Source organism: Chanodichthys erythropterus, chromosome 21, assembly GCF_024489055.1.
Source record: "Chanodichthys erythropterus isolate Z2021 chromosome 21, ASM2448905v1, whole genome shotgun sequence".
In the NCBI taxonomy this organism is placed as follows: Eukaryota; Metazoa; Chordata; class Actinopteri; order Cypriniformes; family Xenocyprididae; genus Chanodichthys; species Chanodichthys erythropterus.
The window spans coordinates 3,572,364-3,589,862 of record NC_090241.1 but is presented as its reverse complement, the minus strand read 5'-3'; the positions used below and the strand labels follow the sequence as shown (position 1 = coordinate 3,589,862).

Sequence of the window (17,499 nt, the reverse complement as noted above, 5' to 3'; positions counted from 1 at the left end):
CAGCTCATGCCTCCACTCTCTCTGGAGTCTACGGCTGTGGCACATCCTGGGGCACTGACACGCCGAACGAAGCACCTCCTCTCACCATCTGCACTCTGCTCCTCAAACAGCAGCACAAACCAAGGAGAAAAGAAGGAGAGAGTGGAAGCAAAGGATGGAAGAGAAGAAGAGAGAGATGAGAATCTGAGGAAAAAGTGCGGAGGTAGGAGAGACTGACTGAGAGTAGATGGACAGAGTAGAAAAAGTGTGTGAAGAAATAGTATTGGAAGCATGAAACCGAGATGAAGTGAGGAAAGCAGAAAGCAGAGGTGAAACTGATCAGAGTAATATTTGTTATAAACAGGACGCAGTTGGGTACGGGAGAGAACAACAACCTTAGAGAAAGAAGATTTAGGAAAAAACTGTACTAACATAGCTGGCGAAACGGAAAAGAGCAAAGGCTCAGGGAGAGATCAGATTCATTTGCAAAGGGCTCTTCACACGCCGCCCTGGCCAACCACATGCCCATCGAATTTGTTTGTAAAATCAAGTTTGCTGAGGGCGACGAAGCCAAGGGGGCCTCGACAGACGGAGGCGGAACCGGCATGCTAGATGAAGGCCTTCAGCGGCGAAAAGGAGGCATGGCTGACCTGTCGTCCTTTGCTAGCTCCTCTTCGCTACACGGTCTGGCTCGGGTATTGGGGACGTCAGGACGCTTGGGCTTCAGACAGACCCTCTGGGGACTGGCACTGTTGGTCTCGCTCAGTCTCTTCCTGTACCAGGCGACATGGAGCACGGCAACTTATCTAGAGCATCCCCACCTCGCATCTCTGAGGGAAGAAACCCACCGTGAACTCACCTTCCCGGCAATCACGCTCTGTAACGTCAACCGATTCCGCTTCTCTGCCCTCACAGATGCGGACATCTACCACCTGGCTAACCTCACCGGCCTGCCGCCCAAGAGCCGTAAAGGACACCGGCCAAGCGAGCTCCAGTACCCTCCCCCTGACATGCTAGACATTTTCCAACGGACTGGCCACCAGTTGGAGGACATGCTAAAGAGCTGCAACTTCAGCGGGCAGAACTGCTCAAGCGAAGACTTCAGTGTGGTGAGTAGCGCGAGCTACGATTGGCTACCAAACGGTAAAGAGATATAATTGTGATGGGATGAGGTCATTTGTTTGGCTTGAAAATCGTCTCTTTGTTTGGTGACTCTGAGCAATCTTTTACAATTCCTCCTTCAGTCTTTTCAGTATGAGAGACAGTTAACAGCAATGATTTGTGTGGAAAGAGGAAATGAATCCCCATCCATCTGTGTCTAACCTCCACGCTGGGGCAACAGACAGTAGAACAATGCAGTTATTTGCCATCTCAATTTGAGATCTGCCACATTTCTCTCCTGCTTTCTCCATCCATTTCTTTTCCTGTTACATCATAGTCTGTCCCATCTGATGCTGAGTCTTATTTTGGCCAGAGAATGGATGAAAAATTCAGGAGAGGGACAAGCGACATGATTCCTGCATTAGCCCAATCAGCCTTGAGGAGACACGCTCTCAACTCTCCAAAGAAAGTTCCATTGCTAACATTGACTTTTTTTTTGGCTTGTCATGATGGTGTGATTCTTTTTAGTTTTGCTGTTGCTGTAATTTCCTCTTATAGGGCTCTTTCTCTCACTCTAAACGGGATTAGATAAGAGAGATGTGTCGTGATATAGACAATGAGACTTCTGTCGAGGAAATCAGCTCTCCTTGAGTTCGAGCCCTCCTCAAATAACTAATTTACTCCTCTTCTCTCTTAACTCCTTCACTTTTTTTTAGTCTTGGTTTCTTATGCATATATAGTTTTCTTATGCATCAGATTTTGTGGAATTCAGTAGTGAAGGCTTAGGTTATTTACTGCATTGTCGTGTTCACAAATTTGTTTGCCAGTATGTATGCATTTTCATTGTGCCCCATGACCCGGGGTTTTGTTTAGCATATGGTTATCTGCATTCAAATTGCTGCATTTTTGTGCATATTGATGACAGTCTGTTTGTCAGTGATTGACATTGTAACCTGCCCTTATGAAAGTGTCTTCCCATATGCACTTAAGAGAGCTATAGTCAATATCCCAGCATCCTATACTCTCCAAAATCTATAGTATTTCACATTAGTGCACCTTTAGTGAAACCTAAAACCTTCTAATCTAAAAGTTTATTAATTTTTATATGGTTATTTTATATTGGCTTTATGTTTTATTTTTATTATCTGTAGTATTACTAGTAAACATTTTTTTCTATATTAATATTGTCACAAGGATAATGGAAAAAAGTTTTTTTCTTTTCTTTCTTTTTTCTTTGGCTTGATTTGCTCATGTAGATTACATCAGAAAATTTTCAACTTCCCAATTTTGAAGTCATAATTTTGAGATTGCCGCTTTCAAGTGCTTTGTTGTTGGAAAGAATATAGAGATCATGGAGGACGGCAGGTTTGTTATTACCTATTTTTTTTGGGAAAAATAATTAAAGCCAAACTGTATTGAAGATATTTAATTTTGAGTAAAATAGCGTCCCATTCCTTGACAAAATAAACATTCACTATGCTATCTAGATAGTCAGCTTTTTGACAATTCTGGAATTTTGGTCAAATACATGCTATTTTCGCTGTGTATAAAAATGATGATATTCTTCATATGGTCATTCATATTGTAAATATGCAGTATTTTAATGACAAGACAAGGCAATGTAGCTGTTGTGAAAAAAGAGAATAGAGAATACCAGTCACAGCAGCAATTGTTCTCCCCTCCACCAAGTTTATGGCATGCTCAACCCAAAAACTTGAGTATCAAAATTAGTTTCCCAGTAGTAAATATGACTTGAGAGGGCATTCATGTCCAATTTCCGAGCAGACTACTTGTATTTACAATGATTCCGAAAGCATGTGAAAGCAATATTAGTACATTGGGATTTAACCCCATTATTATGTTGCAATTGCTAAAACTGCTGCCCAGTTGTAGATTTATTCCCTTGCCAAAGCCAGTTTTTACTTGCATTTGGTGCTTGTTTGTTAGTTTTCAATTCTGTATGTTTGTTCTGTTGACATTCTATTTAGTTAAACGTTTCATGCTCTTTGATCTAAGAAGTCACTAGCGGCTGTGATCTCTCTGATGTCTTCAGATCTTGAACCATCCTTATTTGGCTCCTTTGTTGCTCAGTTATGATTTCCTGTTTTGTCAACAGGTCATGTAGCAGTGCCAAAACACATTTAGTACAGTACCTGTGAGCTTAACACATCATAGTTTTGACATAAAGCCCTTGTTAGGTACTGACATTACAGCAGGATGTTATAGAAGTCTTAAAGCCTGTGGAATTTGAGGTTGTTGCAATAATGCACCTGTAGACATCTTGTGACATAGAAATTAATAGTGCTTCTGTAATATATGTTATTTAAAAATTAGGGCATAAATACATTCTGTCAAAATGAATTCTAGTGTCTGTAAATTAGTGCTTTAAAATGGAAGGAAGCCTGAACATAAGAACATTGTTGTCATTTGCTTACATTGTTGTGCCATTATTGTAACGAGTTATGCCAGCCAGTCTATTTTAAAATGTACCTGCCTGTCATGTAAATCATTAACAGTGACTAATGGTTTTGATACAGTATTGGATCAGTCTTTTCCTGATGAGTTCTTGGTGAGAATAATACTTTTGTTGGTTACACTTTGGTCCCTATGTTAACAATCTAAGCATGTGGTCTGAAGCGCATGACACAGGTGCACTTAGGGTGTGTCCGAATCCACTTTTGGCGCAAGGTCCAAAAGGGTTGTACTAGTTTTTAATGAGTCATGGGTGTGGCGTAACGCGCAATAAGCTAAACAGAGCGTCACCTCCTATTCCCTTTAAAAGCCAGTTGCACCATGGTGGATTGCTGTTTACATGGTGAAATACACCCTCAACCTGACAAGTCAGTTTAAATACATGTGTGTATTGCCACGATTGGTCAAATGATTAGCCAATTTCATTCGTCATTTTTTGCAAATAGGTAATTCTAATATATGCAGTGACTATGCATTATGACACATAGGAATTTGTATGTTTATGTACACAATAATAATCTTTTACATTGTAATCCTTTTATTTGTAATATTTGGCATGTTTGTGTGCTGCTGCACATCCCTGAGTGTGTAACAAGCAGAGTGTACGAGCGTTGTGCACCCGCCATTGGCACATATTACTAACGCACCCTTTAAATAATAATAATAATAAAAAAAAACAACAACTGAGGGCTATAAATACACTGGTTAAGGGAGGAAACAAGAGACAGGTGGTGCAAATCAATCAATGAATCACCATGGGAACAAAAGAGAAACATAGAGATACTAACTAATGGACTGGAGGGCCAAGGTGGAACTGCAGACTTGTGGGGCCGAGGTGGAGATGGAGGCTTGGTAGACTACGGCGCAGCCTATAGGAGTGAGAACAATGGTGGAGCCGGAGGGAAGAAAGAGTCCGGTCGAGCGAAAGGGGTGGAGGGTGTAGCCAGAGGACTAGAAGTCCATGGTGCAACCTGGGTGATGACTGACCAAGACAGAGCTGGATGGATGAGGGACCCTGCGGAGCCTGAGGGATGTCGGACAACGGTGTAACAGAGGGAGTGTGAAGCCAAGGTGGAGTCAATTGGTCTCATTCATGAAACACGAGCAGAACGAATTTTTGTGTAAATCGTGTGTAAAGTGGTTCTGGCGTAAATTTTCGGATTCATTAAAATGTTCATATTTTCCAAATGTTAGTTGGTACGAAAGAAATCTACACCTGCTCCCAGTCACACGTAAATAGTGCGTTTAACATCCGAACGTTTTGCTCATTAATAAGGCTGCATTTTAATTCACCTTAATAAGGTACATATTTACAGCATTTTGAAAAAAAAATTATATATAGTAATTACATAAGTTTTTTCTTTTTACTTTTGTTGTGAGAGCCAGTAATAAGCTGCGTTCACGTCACCTTGTATTTACCGCTATCTTGAAATGACGTTATATTCGGAGCTGTTCACGTCCTTTTGGTCCTTGGACTGGAAATAATGCGTTTCCATGGCACCACTATCAACGCCTAATAAATCAATCTACAGCGGTCAGGTGGTATAGTGGCCACATGTTACATGGTAACTGGTATGGTCCTCGAGGGACTGCCCATCATGGGTGAGGAGGAGGATGCATATCCATCTTTTCTAGGTCCATTCTTCTTTCAGAAAACTCCCAGCTTACAAACTGTAATTACGAAATCTACGAGGACGTGAACGCTTTTTACAAGCTAGAATCTTGTAACTACAGGAATTACGAGGCCGCGTGAACGCACCTATAGCATCTGCAAACGGAGCACTTTAATCAAATGATGAATTGATTTCAATAGGGCTGGGCAAACTATGGAACTTGTTTCCTATAAAATGGCCAAAATCCTTCATTTGGTGTCATAAAATGATGCCCATATATAGTTGTCAGTCGGATTTAATGGGCGGGATTTATGGTAATTGAGAATGAACATGCACGCGCGTCCCATTTACGACTGATTGGAATTCATTAACACACACACACATTTCACTATCACTTCTGACGTTTACGAAGTATTTGTGAATCAGGAGGAGAGTTTTCGGGAAAGTCTGTTTACGCGCAAATCACTCACATATTTACTAGTGTATTTACGAATGTTTCATGAATGAGACCCATTGAGTTGAGAGGCCTGAGGTGGAGCCTGGGGATCAACGCACCAGGGCTGAGCTGGAAACCTGGAAGCCCAAGGTAGATCCGAGCAGCTGGGTGGAGCTAGTGGAGGAGGAGCCAAGGGGCTGAAGGGAGCCAATGTATATGGGGCAGAGGAACTGACTGAAGTCAATAGAGGAGGAGGTAGTGGGTGGCTGGGTGGGTCCTCTGGCTATGCCGCATCCCTCAACCCCTTTGGCTCCACCGGGTTCTGGCCGACGAAGGAGACATGGAACTGGCCAACCAAGGAGACCTAGGGCGGAGCCATCAGTAATGAAGGAGACGTGGAGCTGGTCTTGACCAGCGGTGAAGATGAAGATTTGGAGCTGGGCAGAACCAGCGACGATGAAGGTGACAAGGGACTGGAGAGATTGTAGGCATTGTAAACTGGAGACATCCATTTCATCATATATTCCCATAGCGGTTGGGTCCAGTAATCCCTCCTCAATGGTTGGCGTGAGTGCAGGAGTATACCTTCAAACTCCCCTAACATACACATCTCACACATGGTCAGACTCAGCTACTGGCTCGGACTCAGGCGGGCATGGGCTCGTGCGCTGTGTCTGTGGTGGGCTCTGGCTTATAGTCCGTAGTGGCCGTGGTATGAGGCTGAATGAGCTCTGGGATTGTCAAGTAGCTGGTGATTTCCTCCTGCACCTTCACCCATGGTGAATGAGGAGCCACTTCATAAACGAGAGAACCAGTTAAACAAAGTCCTTAAATTCCCCTTGAGGACCATTAACAGGGGAACAAGTTGTTTAATGTGAGCATTAAATCCATTCCAGTAAAAGGAAATCAGTGCGCTGTCAGGGTAGTGGTTATGGAAAGCAAGGTTCAGAAGCACACTGGTATGGTCCTCGAGGGACTGCCCATCATGGGTGAGGAGGAGGATGCATATCCATCTTTTCTAGGTCCATTCTTCTGTCACAGATGGGTTGTAAAAAAGGAGAGTTGAAGCAGGATCTAAATGTAGCAGCGAACATTAAAAAACAATAAATCAAAATAACAAACACTCAGGAGATCAAAATAATGCACAGGAGAAACACAACCACTATACAAAGACATGAACGGACAACTAATAACACAAACTGAGGGCTAAAAACTGGTTAACTAAAGAAGGAAACAAGAGACTATCATACTTTTTATTTTTATTTATAGTTCTCTAACAATACATTATTTTACAGGATGATCTAGAGCTGAATAAATGTGCCTTCATTCTTTCAACCATCTAAACCATTTTTAGATCAATATTTAGCAGACATGTGAGATGGACCTCTCTTTACATGCCAAACACTCTATAAGTTATATGTTGATCTATCTGTTCTCCTGTCTCCAGAGATCATAATGATCCTTTTATGGATCTTACACAAAAATTGTGCCTGTCTAGGATGAAGCTATTAGAGAGCCTTAAAAATCATTATTTTGTTTCAGTTAAAAAAGAGGCTGTTACATAGGCTTAAGGGCCACAAGCTGTGTATGGACACACTCACCAACCATTAAAAGATTGTGTTTAATCACTCCTTCTGCAATCCAGCCGGCACAGCTAAAGCACAACCATCATGTCAAGCTAATAACTATGTCAGTTTAAACAGGATTAGTTCTGATCGTTTCACTTTATCGACATTCATTTTAAAATGCATCTTAAATACATCTACACCAACACAACAAGCAGAAATCTATAGTATATCCCTTATTGTAGCCCAGTCAGAATAAAAAAGTTGCATGTAACCACGTCAATCAGAATGAATTGGTCTAATCTGATTGAAATTTAATTTGGATTATGGGGGGGTGGGGGTTAAACCTTTTTTTAATAAATTCGAAAGGACATGCAGACACTTGATTGATTTAAAAACTGAAACCGGAACGTTCTGCACATGTGCAATGGTATAGAAATGGCAAAATGATGTATGACACACGGAATGAGCTGTTGTTGTTAAACATACGAAATTGTCCGAATACTCTATAGTAGGTAGGTATGTTCTACAAAGTATAAATGTGTGTAGTATGAATGAAATTCGGACTACATCCGCCATGTTGTCACTGTCACGTGACCTATGGCGTCAGTTGCGTCACTGCACCGCTATTTGACTCCACTCCTATAGCCTCGTGGAATAGTAGCATGTCCATTGCATGCACACATAAGATTCTCGGTAGAATATACTATGTCATCCAGGTACTTTTTACACTGCTTTTCGAATACTGTGTATTGGGACATACTACTCTGTTGGTGTACTGTTTTTTGCATGCTATATAGTAGGAAAGTATTCAATTTCAGATGCAGTATTAGTGTCATAAATGTCTGTCATGTCATTCTAAAATGTAATTCTAAAATGAAGTCCTTGCTTTGGACTCTCGTTCACAGATGCTTTGTTTTGGGTGGGGGAAGAGGTATTTTTACTGCTTGATAAATAAAAGCAGTATGTCACAAACTTCATGTGCTTGTTGTCTCCTAATTAGGATCTCAAATAGATAAATATTTGGTCTGCTTTTTTTTAAAAGCAAAAAAAAAAAAAAAAAAAAAAAAGCAGGATAGCTAGTGTGTACATCTTAAAGGGACAGTATGTAGCCTGACGTGGTCATACTCAATTCTAGTCAGAATATGAGTCTGATACTGCTCCATTGGGCTTTGATTATGGGGGCGTATTTCAACCGATCCAGGAAAGACCTCAATTGGATAGACCTACAACCAATCAGAGCTACAGAGTAAGTGACGTATGTTGAGCGACGCATAGTTGTTAACAGAACTCTTCTTAGCGACCATCGGGGCCAGCTGATAAATCAAACTTTTGCCGAATCCCGTAGGAAGGACGGCAAAGATATCTTTCCTATCGACAAATGCCTTGATCGCGGTCCTCTGTTCCTCTTTTAAAATTAATGCGCTGTCGATATCTTCTATAACGGACGTGATGGCTGAATCTACACATCTCAGTTCTTCAACAGCCATCATTGTTGTAAACTAATTGACCTTTTGCAAAGACTCGTCCCCCTTAGTTACTGTTGCTTTGTCCGACAAGCCGTGGCGCTGTCACGCCACACAGAGTGGAAAATACATCGCGGAGCAAAGAAGAAACTGACAACACATCGACAGACGAGACAGAGCAGGTTACTTATGATATTAAACAAAGTCCCAGCTTTCAAACTGTGTAGTTATTAAAAAAATTCAAACAATAAAAACCGTTTTGTGGCTCTTTAATGTGTTGTGACCATGATCGTGACAGATTGCTGTAGCGCCTCAGCTCAAGAGGCTCGTGAACCGATCATCTCTTCCTACTAGTCCATTTATAGCATCAAATAAACATGAATGAACATGAGAATGAATTTTGTTTCAAACGCGGAAAGACGTCAATATGCACAATTTTTCAAGTTTAACTCCACCGATGTTAATCTTCTAACTCCTGACTGCTTTGTTGGACAAAATGGCGGATGCGGCGTTCTGATTGGTTAGATCGCTTGTCAATCAAACTCCCCAAGCGCTCTTTGATGACGTGGGTGGTTACGTAACCACAGATAGCCTGTCCATCATCGATTAAAGCCCGCCCTGGCAATTTGATTGGCTCGGCCTTCTAGGAGCCGAGCATAATTACTCCACAATGGATCGAGTCCAGACCGAACTTCCCGTCCAAAAAATGTTGTGGGCGGGGTTCGGGCTGGCACCCAGGCTAGACAGTATGACAATTCTGACTTCATTTACTCACCCTCATGTCGTTCCAAACCTGTAAGACTTTTGTTCATCTTTTGGAACACAAATGAAGATATTCTTAATGAAATCTGACAACTCAACTACCACTTTGGTGCTTCAAAAGGTTCATAAAGAGATCATAAAACTAATCCATATGAATTGAGTGGTTTAGTCCAAATTTTCTGAAGAAACAGGATCACCATATGATTGAATTTAGGCTTTTATTCACATTCACAAAACAGCGGGAAACTGACAAATGACAAATTACAAATGTGACCCATGCTGGCAGAATGAGTCGCAATGAGCAAATATTTTTAAAAATGAGTTGACACTTTATTTATATTATTAAAACCCTTCAAGATGATGTATGATTTGTTGGAATTGGACAAAATATGACTGAGCTGCACTTATTTGTATTCAATAGAGTCAGCAAAGTCAATTTTGAGAAAAATCGAGTTAAAATTTTCTGAAGGTTCCAAAAAAATATCATCTAGCAACCATATCTTAAAGGATTAGTTCACTTCAGAATTAAAAATTCCTGATAATATACTCACCCCCATGTCTTTTTTTCTTCAGTCAAAAAGAAATTAAGGTTTTTGAGGAAAACATTCCAGGATTTTGAAGGTCGAAATTTCAGTTTCAGTGTAGCTTCAAAGGGCTCTACACGATCCCAGATGAGGAATAAGAGTTTTATTTAACAAAACGATCGGTCATTTTCTAAAAAATAAATAAAATTATATACTTTTTAACCACAAATGCTCGTCTTGCACTGCTCTGTGATGCACCACGCGTTATGTAATCATGTTGGAAAGGTCACGTGTGTCATAGTTAAAAGTACTGATTCAGTGTCTACAAAACGAACATGCAAAGACTGTCAAACAACGATGTCGGACAATTTTGAGAAAATGAGATGGAGTTTTTCGCCCTATTGCGGTACTACATCATGCATGACCTTTTCAACGTGATTACATAATGCGTGGCGCATCACAGAGGAATGCAAGATGAGCATTTGTGGTTAAAAAGTTTTTTTTTTTTGTTTTTTTTTGTTTTTAGAAAATCACCTTTTGTTTTGCTAGATAAGACCCTTATTCCTCGTCTGGGATCATGTAGAGCTCTTTGAAGCTGCACTGAAACTGACATTTGGACCTTCAACCCGTTGAACTATGTGGAGAAAAATCCTGGAACGTTTTCCTCAAAAACCTTCTTTTCTTTGACTGAAGAAAGAAAGACATGAACATGTTGGATGACATGGGGGTGAGTCAATTATCAGGAAATTTTCATTCTGAAGTGAACTAATCCTTTAAAATCCCTGGTAATACCACCAAATTTGACACATTCAAAGTCGATATCTATAGGAAAAATATATGTTCAACTTTTTTCCCCATGATACCACAGTGCGCCACTCGGGGTGTTATGACCAATCATCAAAGGCATTATTGAATTGGGAAGCACCGGCCGTCAAGAAGCGAGCAGAGAAAAATGGCCATTTTTAAATCAAAGGAAAGATTAAGGAAGGTACACCTCTCGGAAAACATAGATGAGGGCTTCAGTTTTGGGAAAACCTCAAATTTGACCAACATTTCTTGTTTTGCCTGTAGCTGGTAATTAACCTATGGGCATTATGACTCATTCTCACATCAATCCCACCACTTTATTCAGATATAATCCTGACTGATGAATCTGAACATAGTGTTTACATGAACAAAATGTGTCCATGTCAATAATGAAACACTCCTATATCACTAAATGTCACCTTTGTATTTTTATGTAGCTCTTTACATCTACCTTTTACTAGGTGAGAGGTGAAAATGTATTTCATAATTTCCCCATACAGATACAAATCTTATTTTCATGCATTCAACAATAATTAGATGCTTTTATAATGATATGATATTATTCATCCAATAGTCAAAATGCATTATATGTAAATCATTTTGCTACAGTGTCACTCAGAAAACACTTCCAATTTGCATTTCCATTCTATTTCCATTCAAATCAGACTGGTGACATTTTTTAAGCAGCCAGTGGTTCAGGTGCGAAGGTTGCAACATCCAGGTTGTCAGAGATAAATGTAATTACTATTTTTGGCATACAAGAAAGTCAGCAGTAATCATTTCTGTAAATAATGACCACACAACGACCTTGGGGGGGAAGAGGAATAAACAAGCTCAGTGGAGGTCAATGGATCAGTTCTCCCTTTTCCCTCCATCCTTTAGCTCGGTAATGATTTTGCATGCTTGATTTTCCACAATAGAGAGGCATAGATTAGTGAAACTCACATGAAACATTCATCAGAGCCCCCTGCCAATGAGATGGCAATGGATGAGTCCTTCCTGCCACTCACTGTATTTGGCTTATCACTCACACATACCTGACACTGAAACAATTCTGCTCACCATACATTTTAAATCTCAATGCATACATGCACAAAAATGTACACACAAAAACAAATAACTTATAGATCTCAGATTTGATATACCACAAACAGTTGCTTCACACAACACACTCTTTGCGTTTTCTCCTAAATATATTACTTTATCTCTAATGTAGTTTTAAGAAAAAAAAACGAAAAGAAAACAACAAAATCTCCCAGCAGCAGATATGTCAGCTGTAGTCTCAGACAGCGGATGACTAATGTGCACGCAGTGGGTGATGTTAACAAACTCTTTGGCTTTCACTGAGTTTTTACAGTTCAGTTAGTTCAAACATGAGACATCAAACTGAGATAATGTTTTATTTTCTTCATTTTCCCACCCAAGAAACAGATTTGACTTAAATTAATTTGTTTTATTTCTCATCTCAGGAACAGGTTTTACATGGAGGAGTATTTGAGGGCTTCTGGTCTAAGTCCAGGGAATGTGAATCATTTCTTCCGATTAATGTGACGAAAGTGAACTGTGTTGGACTGCTTATTTTCTCTGACTTTAATTTTTTTTGTTTGTTTTGGCAGAGGAGGTTTATCAAAATGTTATGTGATGTTTTGATTTTGAATATTTATGAGTTTCACATAGCAAGGTTACCAAACACTCTGTTTCAAAATCAGGGGCAGTCTTGATCATTTTTACACCACATATGCAATTTGAGATTTTTATTGTAAACAAAATAAAATGGTGTAGTATGCCGGCAATAAAACAATTCATTTGGTTAAGTTAAATGCAATTTTATTACATGATTTTGGATTATTGACATATGACTTCATTGCATTAATTTTTTGTTAGACAATTAAATTAATTTACTTTTACTACTAAAGTGTGACCACCATACATGCATGTCAATTTTCTACCTGTAGGCGAATGGTAACATCAAATAGTAACTATTTTAAGATAAACAGATGAAATATTGAAAAGTTTACATAGCACCATTAATCTAGTGAAAATGTGAGCCAAATAAATGCACAAGAAACTGAAAGAAAAGGACTGATTGTCTTTACAGGTCACTGTATACAACAATTAATTTTGGACCTCCAACAGCACTGGCTTTTTACTGTTTCAGGTTACATCATTACGCCAGTAGGTGGCAGCAAAGGAATTTGTTGAATGAAGCATACATTCAATAAATTCATTCAAAATATTGATTCATTAAAGGGGACCTATAATGCCCCTTTCACAAGATGTAAGCCTCTGTAAGACACACAATGTAAGTCTCTGGTGTCTCCAGAATGTGTCTGTGAAGTTTCAGCTCAAAATCCCCCACAGATCATTTATTATAGCTTGTCAAATTTGCCCCTAATTGGGTGTGAGGAAAAACACAGTTTTTGTGTGTGTCCCTTTAAATGCAAATGAGCTGCTGCTCCCGCCCCCTTTTCCAGAAGAGGGCGGAGCTTTAACAGCTCAACAACAAAAAAAGCTAGAGAATCTCACGCAACCAAAATGAGGATTGTCAGTAACGGTGTTCAGCCTTATATTGTTCAACCCGAGTCGACACTGATGGAGTTGCAACTTTTAGAATGAAACTGGACATTTCTGAATGGTTAGTGGATAAATTTAGGCGAACTCATCGACTAGCATGTGCTGTCAATTTAATCTTTTGAGCAAAACCCATAACGACGCCCACTATACATATAGCGTACCTGTTTGCCAAACAGAGCCATACACACCAGGTTAACGTTTATGATTGATATCAAATGCTGTGAATGGTCTAATATTTTTTTTTTCTAAAATATCGCTCAGACAGAAAAGCTCCTTTTTGTAGCAGTCAAGCTTGCCAGGGTCAACTTGCAGGAAATCGAGGCTAACGAGACTCTAAATAGTGTTCAGTGCTCGTCTGTGCAGTCAACGACGGAACACTTAGCATGCTTTGCTCCAACTTTTGCCATGGCGTTAGAACTATTACACCGTTGTCCTTTGTGAAAACAAAATGGCGGTGCCGTGTGTGAAAACTTGCAGATTAAAGGGCGGTAATATTATAATAAGATCCCCTTCCTACGTCACAAGGGGAGCGAAATCTTATCGGCTCTTTTCTTCACATGCTTGCAGAGAAAGGCTTACCAAAATAAAGATACTGGTTTGGCCTTTTTTAATGTTTTCAGGGTTGGTAGATGCACCGGGAACCTGATTCTAGCACTTAAACACGGAATCCATTTTACACAATTTTCACTGCACATTAAGTGTAAACAGCTTGAGGGTTTCATTCAACTAATTTTTATTTTACAAAACTTGTTGCATGTGTTCTGAAGTGAGAATGAGTTTGCACGCCTTTGAATTTCATATTGTTTTCAGAATGTAATCACTGATGTGGTAGATGATTGGTGTTTTGACTCATTGTGTCTCTGATTGGCTCAGCAGGATCTGTGATAGCATTAGTGACTAGGTAAGTCCCTGAGACAGGCTTATTGCATTACCAGGTTATATTTGCATTACACCTGTGAGGGAGACACTGATCTTACCTGGTTTTCAGACCCACTTCTTTCTTTTCTCACTTGAGGATTGTGGCATAATTTTGTGTGTCCTACAACCTTAATATAGTTCTGCATGCAGTGGGTTCTTCATAAAAAGTGATTTAAATTTGAGATAGAGATGATAACTGATCTAGAGAGATGGAGCAATAAAGCACAAGCTGTCAAGAGGTTAAACACAGGTCAGTTTTGCAAAATGCATGCCGTATGACTTTAATAACATCATTGAGATCACATATCGGTCATTGTCATTTCATCTCACGATAGTTGTGGAAATATATCATGGCAAAAACACAGAGTACTAATGATAATAGCTCTAGGGCTGAATTCACTAAATGTGTTTGTTTGGCTTTTTGACTCGCTGTACGAGTCTCGGTTGCAGTAAGAGTGACAGGGTAGCAGTGAATCCCCAATCCAATCTTGGACTCAGGAATTAAGATGATTTCTGCTAGATGGTTTTCTTCATTCGTGACAACTTCAAAGGCAAACTTAGTATAGCAACAGGATTTAGAGATTACATTCTGGGCTTGCACTAAAATCAATTGCGTGTTTGAAGTCGCTTTAGTATGAATGCAACGTTTCCCATTACTCAGCAACATGCAGATTGGGGGGCATCAAGAGGATGAGAGAGAAAGAGATGGATAGATAGATACTAGTGTGTGTGTGTGAGATCTGATGAACTCTACCTCTGCCTTTAGATGATTTAAAACACTAATCACATCTCCATCAAAGACTGCTTGAGATAAAAGGAAATCACTTCACTTCTATTAATACAATCACTTTCAAATGGCATCTCATTATTATTATTATGTGAGGTGTCCAGAGATTTTATTCTGTAATGCAATGTGCAAGACCTTTTCTGGCACTTTGATATTTTTATGGAATATTTACAAAAAGGAACATGTGATGTTGTATTTTTTCCAAGACTCATCAATGGATTGTTTTTGTGTGTCATCTAAAGTGGTTTATTGACATTCTCTGTATAAACAGTCTGAATGCGCAAACTAACTGCCTGAACAAATTTTCTGCTCCTCAATTCTGATTGCTTGTTTGATGAAGCATGTGCAAGCATTTAAACCACACACTCGAAAATAAATGTAATGACGGCAAGATGCATCAGACTCATTAGATAAATATCACACAAACACGCGCATCTGTTTGTGCACCAAAGCTGCCAACATCACAATATCAGAGAAGATATGTAACCACCCAGAACAAAGCAGCAAATATAATTTGCTTAAACATTAACTTGTTTATTGTAGAGCATGTTGATTTATTAACATGCAATAATTACATCCTTTCATTTAATGAAATTGATGATTACAGATTAAAGACTGTCCTTCAAATTCCAACAAGCCCAACAAAACATTTTAATTTATGCTCTATCCATATTTGTTGAGTGTGATGAGCTTGACAGGACCACTACATTTTATTACTGATGATTTTATTACTTTATTACTGATATTCATGCAGTTTTTTTTATTGAGATATAGAATAATTTTACTCAACAGGCTTAGTAGGATAGTTGGAGTCTCTTTTGTCCTTTTAATTACCTTTAAAAGTTTGAAAGAAATGAACACTTTTATTCAGTAAGGGTGCATTAAATTAATCGTTACATGTTACTAATAACAGTAAATTATGCATAATTAACCCTAACTGTAACTCTATAGTAAGTACATGTTGTTAATTAATAGTACTTAGTACTTATTTGAGTAATTACAATGTAACTATGGCACTTAATCAAAAGTAACAGTAAAGACATTTTTAGGCCTAATGTTACAAAATATTTTGGTAACATTAACATTTTAAGGAGATGTAATTACATGTTACTGCATGTACTTACCATAGTAATAACTGTAAATTATGCATAATTATTTTTATTAATCAAAGAAAATTGTATCACACTTTCCACATACACAAAAGTGTTAAGCAACACAACTGTTGCTCAACATTGAAAATAATAATAAATGTTTCTTCAGCAGCAAATCAGCATATTACAATGATTTCTGAAGGATCATGTGACACAGAAGACGGAAATAATGATGCTGAAAATTCAGCTTTGAACACAGGAATAAATGACATTATAACATTAATGTCATGGACTACATTTACCATCATCCTCCCTGGCACCCAAACGTGCACACCTGGGACTCATATAACCCTCAGTCATTGGCTGTGTCCAAAAACTTAGTCAGCTGACTTGTTGCCTTGCTGCCTTATCAGGCAATGACTTTGTAGGCAGCATTTGAGCTCGACAGCACCTCACAAAACTGATTTCAGACAGACTTCTGAGACAGCATAACAGTTTAATGATCTACAGCAAAACAAGTGAATATTTAATTACTACAATAGTAATTTCTCACAAGAAATGACATCAAAAGTGATAAACATTGATCAAAAATGTACATTTACACACAAACTGACCACCAACCGCAACTTTCCGACACCACGCATCTTTATTTTTTAGCTGAATTGTCACGGAATGGAAAGCACAGGATTGTGGGATATCAAAAACAGCGAAGGATACATCTATACATCTTGCTTTTGTAGAGGAAACGCTCATGTCGAATGTGTTTTAACCAGACTGTCCTCCAAAAAAAACAACCCTATAGGTCGTTTTTCAAGCACCTTATTACGACCTATATTTACGTTTTGAAGTCATGCGCCCTCTAGTGGGTGTAAAAATAATGACAGTGTCGTGTTACATCTGTCGTCATGAAATGACGTATGACTGTCATTACCAATCAAAACGCGTGTTCATTTTAATGCAATATGTGGACTTTGTACACCTTTTCTCCTACTTCCATTTAGCAAAACTAATTTTTTATTAATGACTACACCCACCCCATCCCTAAACCTACCCTTAGTGATTTATAGTGCATACACACTTTATAAGCACATGCTTTCCCTGGGATCGAACCCACGCTTGCATGATCGCATGATTGCATATTGTTATTGCAATGCTCTACCAAATGAGCTACGCGCAACCCAAAATATGACGCAGATAAACGGGAACAATGCATTAAAATGAAAGTGTCCTGTTGTCGAACGGGGCACAATTTTAGCAAACGCTCCTATGGGTGGTCGTATTTCATGAATTAAAATGAAAGTGTCCTGTTGTTGATGGGGCGCCACTTTAGTAAACGCTCCTATGGGTCGTATTTCAGGGAAGTGACAAACGACCTATATGGTCGTATTGGTTGGAGAACATGTT

The 17,499-nt window shown here is 39.1% G+C and overlaps 1 protein-coding gene across 1 annotated transcript in view; it reads left to right on the top strand.

Moving 5' to 3' along the window:
- The first annotated feature begins 500 nt into the window (after positions 1-500).
- asic4b (acid-sensing (proton-gated) ion channel family member 4b) overlaps positions 501-17,499 on the top strand; it is a 50,859-nt gene continuing 33,860 nt past the window's right edge. The window contains exon 1 of the mRNA XM_067373587.1: positions 501-1,088. Coding sequence (XP_067229688.1) covers positions 501-1,088 — 588 coding nt within the window. The remainder of the gene's footprint in view (positions 1,089-17,499) is intronic.